General features: G+C 42.7%; 1 protein-coding gene across 1 annotated transcript in view; it reads left to right on the top strand.

Annotated features, from left to right (window-relative positions):
• The first annotated feature begins 4,021 nt into the window (after positions 1-4,021).
• The window catches only part of LOC138864200 (disks large 1 tumor suppressor protein-like), a 350,525-nt gene continuing 347,046 nt past the window's right edge, over positions 4,022-7,500 (top strand). The window contains exon 1 of the mRNA XM_070130523.1: positions 4,022-4,055. Within this exon, the coding sequence (XP_069986624.1) occupies positions 4,037-4,055 (19 nt within the window). The 5' untranslated portion in view covers positions 4,022-4,036. The remainder of the gene's footprint in view (positions 4,056-7,500) is intronic.

The raw sequence follows: 7,500 nt of genomic DNA, 5'->3' as shown, positions 1-7,500 counted from the left end.
CGCCACAATAAACTTTCGAGAAAACGGTCATCTTGAAGCAGAAGCAGGGAGAAGTGGAGCGCCGGAAACTTTATTAGAGTCAGAATTGTTCCTCGCGGTCTAGAGGCCGCTGGGCGCCCGGGTTCGTGGAGTATGCGACACAAAAGGAATCTTTTAGCGAAAGGAACGCGGGCTTTCTTCTAAAGGACGACGGCCGGGGATGCAAAGGAGGAGCGCGCCACTCCTCCGTCTCTCGCTCCTTCCCTGGCTGGCGCTTTGACGCCTCTGTCCTCGCCCTTCCCCTTCCATTTCCCTTTCTTTCATCTTCCATCGCCTTCACCGCCGCCATTGTCGGCGAAATCACTGGCAACTCTCCGCAATGAACGTTCTTTCTTTCTTTTCCTTCGTCACCGATGGTTACTTGTTTCTTTTCTCTTTTTCCTTCTTTTCATTTCAACTTTCTTTTTCCTTTTCCTCTTCCTTTTTTTCTCATTTCCTTCTTCCTCTTCCTCACCCATGCCCCTTCATCTTTCCCTTCCCCTCGTCGTCGTCCAGCTCCTCCAACTCCTCCTCTATTACTACTGCTACTCCTCATCTCTTCCTCCTCCTCCTCCTCCTCCTCTACTACTGCTGCTGCTGCTGCTGCTGCTGCTGCTGCTGCTGCTGCTACTACTACTACTACTACTACTACTACTACTACTACTACTACTACTACTACTACTACTACTACTCCTACTCCTCCTCCTCCTCCTCCTCCTCCTCCTCCTCCTCCTCCTCCTCCTCCTCCTCCTCCAATTCCCTTCCCTCTTTCTTCTCTCATTTTCTTGCTTTCTTCCCAACTCACAAAAAGAGTGAGATCTCAAAGTCGTAGGTTTCAACCTGCCGACCGGCCTCTCGTAAGCATAACTTTTGTGTTAATTGTGCGATCTCTCTTCATTTACCTCAGTTGCCATGTCTGCTAATTGCATAGCCTCATGGGAATGTGATAATTTATAATACCCCTTTTAGGTTATCTTACAGCGTATATGGATATTTTCCAGAATATAAATGTATGTGTTTTTTAACGAATGTGGATTATAGTGAATTCTGTCGTTTTCTGTTATATAGTCTATTTTCAGTGAGACAAAAATCATATTCATTTGCGCTGCACTGAAGGAAAGATACTATAAGCTGCAAACTTTAGAACAATCTCCCACTGTAAACGCAGAACTTTTTAATGATTTTTATGTGAAGACGAAAGAAAGGCATGAAAGGCGCTCACTGCCCCTTTATAGAGACCCGGATGTCCACTTCTCGTAGACTGGATGGGCCGCTGAAGTGATTGAATATTACCGCATGCATTACTGACAACACTTTGGCAGTGAGTAAACAATGAAAGAATTATATTTTTCAAGGGATATGCGGTTATACTAGACACGAGCACTCGTGTGTGTCCCCCCCCCCCCCCCCCCGTCCCGGCCCTTGTCACTACCTTCTGCCGCAAGCTATTTTTAATGGTATGAGATGACGGCGTGTTCCTTTATGAGGCAGGATGACGAGGTGCTACACGCCGCCTCCTTGCAATATTTTACTTGGCATCACTTCCGCCAGGGGATTTTCATCCATGTAAATGTACATTGATATTATATTGTAAACAGTTATATTGTTTCACTTCCGTTCATCTTCATTTTCTTTGTTTCGGACGAAACGATTTTTAAGAAAACAAGCTAATAAATTCCGCCTCGGAATGTATTTTCCGCCATCAGCTCAGTCCGCGAGGCACAGAAAGCAATATAAGCCTCCTTGCTGCGTCACGCGCGAGCCCTCAGGCGCGGAGGCGAGCGTGAAAAAGCACTTCGAACACAGTGCATCTTGAGCCAGCACGAAGACTCGCTCTGCGTACGGCTATGCGCTCTCACGCCGGGGAAGAGTGTATACATAGTACGTAATTAATTAGAGGCCGCCACTCGAGCCAGGGAGCGTACTTAAACCTCGGGTCAATAGAGTGACTAATGAGCCAGGCTAACAAGGCGAGTTTTATAATGCCTTATCGCTGATACTCTGACCGCGCGCGCCGGGGCAGCCTCCTCTGGGCAGCACTTGCGATATACTCAGCCTGAAGGGATATATGTATATATATATATATATATATATATATATATATATATATATATATATATATATACATATATACATATATATATATATATATATATATATATATATATATGTATGTATGTATGTATGTATGTATATATGTAATTATGTATATATATATATATGTATATATATATGTATGTATATATATATATGTATGTATATATATATATATATATATATATATATATATATATGTATATATATGTATGTATATATTTATATTTATATATATATATATATATATATATATATATATATATATATATATATATATATATATATGTGTGTGTGTGTTTGTGTGGTTGTGGGTGTGTGTGTGTGTGCGCGCACACACACACACACACACACACACACACACACACACACACACACACACACACACACACACACACACACACACACACACACACACACACACACACACACACACACACATACACACACACACACACACACACATATATATATATATATATATATATATATATATATATATATATATATATATATATATACATATATATGTGCGTGTGTGTGTGTGTGTGTTTGTGTGTGCGTAAATATATTTATACTGAGTTTTCTGTAGTGTCTATGCATTTCTTTATGTGCGTGTTGCGTGCCCACAATGTAGTTTGACGTCTTACTGGTGTAATAGAGTTTCTTACAAGTTCATGCATGGGCAGATCGCGTCCAGTAAGGTTCGGAAAAATATTGGAAAGACGAAAGCCACGGCCAAGGTTCTTTTGGCAGGGAAGTAAATCAAGGGTAGGCTTTGTCGAGGCCGGATTAGTGGCGAGGGAGGAAGGGACCGAGTAAACATAACACGCACCTTCCCTCGCCCTGTCCTCTTTCTCTCCTTCCATTTCCACACACGCGGACAGACACACACATGTTTATCTATATTTATATGTGTACATGCTTGCGCTCCACGGGCGCGTACACACACACACACACACACACACACACACACACACACACACACACACACACACACACACACACACACACACACACACACACACACACACACACACACACACACACACACACACACGCACACACACATCCGTCCATCATTCCATATTTTTACAAAGAAATAAATCTGGCAACTCGCTTTGTTTATTATGGCCGTATGATTAAAGAAATTGTGTAACGCAAATCAGTTTCTAACACTTTTCTTATGTTAGAAGGCTGTAGGAAGTCTTAACGTAACTTCAGACCTATCAGTTTCAAAAATACTTCTTATCCTTTTGCGTTATTTACGTATACCAGTTGAGGTGTTGCGGTATTATTCCTTAGTAGCGGATTTTGTGCTTCAAAGCATACTACGTTAGTTTTGCTCACAATCCATTGCCTGCTCTTCGGCATGTTCACATGTGCTCAGGACTCAAAGAGTAACCCTTAGGACTGGTCATTTTGTGGTGCATATTTTAGTGCAGTTCTTACAAATAAGGCCATTTGTGCAGTATATGGGCACAGTGGTATGGCCAAGATGCAAGGAAAGGAAAGCATATATGGTCTTGTTTCCAGCGAACTAAAACGATAATATAATGGTTTGTCGACGTACGGCTTAATTAACCTTATCTTATAGACAGATATTATACACTAATTTCATTGAACTTTATTATATCTGTAATTCCCCATTGTGTTACTCTTTATATTGATGGTCAAATCCAAGTAAGAACAAGATTAGAAAAGAGGCCTATATCAAATATTGAATTCTGTAAGGGCTGGAGGGTATCCTCGTGTCTTCTTGTACCGCCACCAGGGCGGCGCCCTCGCAGCACGGCCATCTGTGGTCACCCTGGAGCTGCGGAGATTGAAATCCCTTGTGAAATTCTTTTGTAAATTGCAATCAAGATGGTACTTTGTGCAGCCTACGGTCGTAAAAATGAATACTTAAATACTTCATGAAGGAATGGGAAGACGTTTCACAGGTAAACAAAACATAATTACTCCTATTTATCCTGTTTTTTTTTAATAGTCGCTGATCCTTCTTCCGGTAGATGCATCGTTTGTATCAACACCCATATTTCAGCATATTGTAGCGATATCGGGTGCACAGTCGAAATTCATCAGCTATTTACAAGAAGCAAACTAATTAGGGTGATTATGAATTTAAGACTTAAGATTCACTGGGCTGGTCATTGCTTTGACGACCTGGTCTTTTTCGCCAGGTTTAGCAAGTTTATTTTTATTTTCCGACAGTCAACCCAGCCCAAATGAAGATAGGAGGCAAGATTTAAGCCCATACTTTAAAACCTTTCGCCTGGCGAAGCTACGCCAGGCGAACGTCTGAGTGAGGGAGACCTTACTTTAAAACCCGGCGTTCGCCAGGGCGGACGATCGTCAGGCCTGGCGAACGAAAGGGATCGCGTATAACGTATATACGAAGTTTTTCCAAGACCATCGATGTTCCAGTCGAGAGCTCAAGACAGCTGTATTCCTTCCCCACTCCACCCTCCCCCCACCCCCGAGATGACTTATTTAGATTTAAGTTGTTATTTTAGTTGTAGGGATAATTTTCTTTTCACAAATGTTACCAAAAGTGTTTTGATGTTGGCATGTTTACTAGACGCTATAGAAATATAGGTGTCATGCTCCACCGCTCTATAATGAGGCGTGTCTAACCTAACCTAACCCTTGTAACTCGCCTAACCTAACATTTCACTATTTTATATCGGTTAGGTATAGTAAAATGATTAATTTTAACTCCTTTGTATAAAGTGAGCCTATTACGGAGATAACATCGTCTTCTCCCGAGGTTAATAATTAAGCTTAGATTATGTTAGGTAAGGTAATATAAAATCAGATAATATGATATAAGGAAGGTAAAGTAATATAATAAAAAAATCCCTGGTAAGTGCCAACAATATATATTTTACTTATATGATTATATAACGCACTGCAGATGTAACAAATTTGCGTTTCCCGCGTTTTTTCATTCGCCGAAGCGCTAGATTTAGCAGGAATGCAAGATGAGCGCCTGGCGATCCCTTTCGTTCGCCAGGCCTGGCGAACGCCCACCTTGGCGAACGTTGGGTTTGAAAGAAAGGTCTCCCTCACTCAGATGTTCGCCTGGCGTAGCTTCGCCAGGCGAACGCCAGCACTGGCGAAAGGTTTTAAAAGTACTTTATACTATACTATATCAACTTTATAGTATAGTTTTATACAAAAAATAAGTTAACACTTTAAGAAAGGAGTTTAAAAATTACCATTTTACTATACCTAACTGATATAAGATAATGAACTGTAGGCCTACAAGGCCTACATTAGACACGCCTCATTATAGGCGGTGGAGCACTACAGCTATGTTTCTATAGCCTGAAGTAAACATATCATCAAAACACTTTTGGTAACATTTGTGAAAAGGCCATGTCTCAATATAGTTAGTTGAATCTTTTATTTGCGTGTGGTGGTATGTATGTATGCAGTGTGTGTGTGTGTGTGTGTGTGTGTGTGTGTGTGTGTGTGTGTGTGTGTGTGTGTTCCTGTGCTATATTCCTGTATGCATTGATGTTTGTGTTTGCATTTTGGTTGGTGCTGTGGGCTTCGCTAAATTGTATTGTGAAATGACCGTTACGCTATTACTAAGGCAGCCGTAACGATTACGGATGAGTCGCTTTGTACTATGCGGTTTGATGTGAAATTTCATACTGAATTTCTCTTTTCACTTTTTGCTTCAAATTGTGAATATTTGACGCTGGGACATTATTGCTCTTTTGTCGCCTTTCCAGCGTGCAATTGTCACACAGCACACACACGCGCGCGCGCGCACATATACACACATACACATCATCAACCCTCTTGCGCCTCTGCAACCCATCATCTCCCTGGGATCTGTGACTTGCGGCCTGGCAGCGCGGTCTCTCACTCTCCTTGGCACCTTCTCTCCTGCTCACTTTCGCCACTCTCACTCGACCGAGTCCATGACGTCCCGCCGGCGACCATGTTCACCAATCCCGCTTGTTGATGTCCTCGCTTTCCTTCAGAGGAAGCTCCTCCCCGAGGATCCTCGTCTCCTTTGCCTACCGACTTCCTCAAGTTGATATTTCCGTGTGGAGTCGAATTCCTTTTCGTTTGAGGGTCGCTTCTACTCCCAGGCGTTCGGTGTTGCCATGGGCTCTCCTCTTTCTCTTCATGGAGTGCTTCGACTCTGAACTTCTCCCTTCCATCTCCCTTCGGTCTTCGAATTGGCTAAGTTATGTCGACGATGTCTTTGCTCTCTGGCCTCTTGACCCTACCCTGCTCCCGAATTTCCTGATGCAGCTGAACTCTCTCCTTCCGCCGATTTCAAGGTGGAATGGAAGGTTGACACCAAGCTCCCTTTCTTGGATACCCAAGATCATCGCTCTTTTGACCACTTCTCCTCTGTGTGCAGGAAACCTATAACCAGTGGAATGTATAGACACTTCTCGCACCATCCATGTGAAGAGAGGTTTTGTCACCTCGCTGTTCCTCCGCATCTGTGATCCTCACGACCTGGATGGAGAGATCAATTTCCTGCATCGTTACTTCTCTAAACTGGGCTGCCCGCGCCATGCTGTCGATGTCCCGTTATACAGGGCGCGGGTACCTTCCACCAAGACTCTTCTTCTAAAGAGGCTCCGCAGCCCTGCCCCGAGGACATCTGCGCTCTCCGTTGTCTCCTTCACCCTCTCAACTGCAGGCTTACCTTTCGCCATATATATATATATATATATATATATATATATATATATATATATATATATATATATATATATATATATATATATATATATATAGATAGATAGATAGATAGATATATAGATATAGATATAGATATGAAAACATTGTCCGTCGCAACCTGGTCAACACTATTCCTTCCTCTACCTCGAAGGTAGGCATTGATACTATACCTTGTACCTTCTGTGATGGGCAATACTTTGGGAAGACGTCCTCTTCTGCCATCAATGGGGCACAGGCCATCGGATGGCTGTGCGTACACACACACACACACAAACACACGCACGCACGCACGCACACGCGGAGCACCATTAATGGACTGCTAGTATTTTGGGCTATTTCTACTTTCGTACGGCTTATTCATATTGGAAAAAAATGTTTTCCAGGACGCATCACTCTTTATTCTCCATCACCACTAAATCCTCGCTATTACTGCTCTCCTCAGCCGAAATATATGTTATCCTACGAAGGCCCAAAATCTCCTTGATTGCCTCCCAGAACTACTCTGTTCCTCTGCATTCTGACCATCGCCGGCCTCTCGTCCCATCCTGCACAATCCGTTGCCACAGATCTTGCAGAATAGAACTATGGAGGCATATATATGTATATATATGTGTGTGTGTGTGTGTGTGTGTGTGTGTGTGTGTGTGTGTGTGTGTGTGTGTGTGTGTGTGT

The sequence above is a fragment of the Penaeus vannamei genome, chromosome 15 (genome assembly GCF_042767895.1).
Source record: "Penaeus vannamei isolate JL-2024 chromosome 15, ASM4276789v1, whole genome shotgun sequence".
In the NCBI taxonomy this organism is placed as follows: domain Eukaryota; kingdom Metazoa; phylum Arthropoda; class Malacostraca; order Decapoda; family Penaeidae; genus Penaeus; species Penaeus vannamei.
Note: the sequence above shows the minus strand (reverse complement) of the source record. Positions and strands in the feature narration are given on the sequence as shown.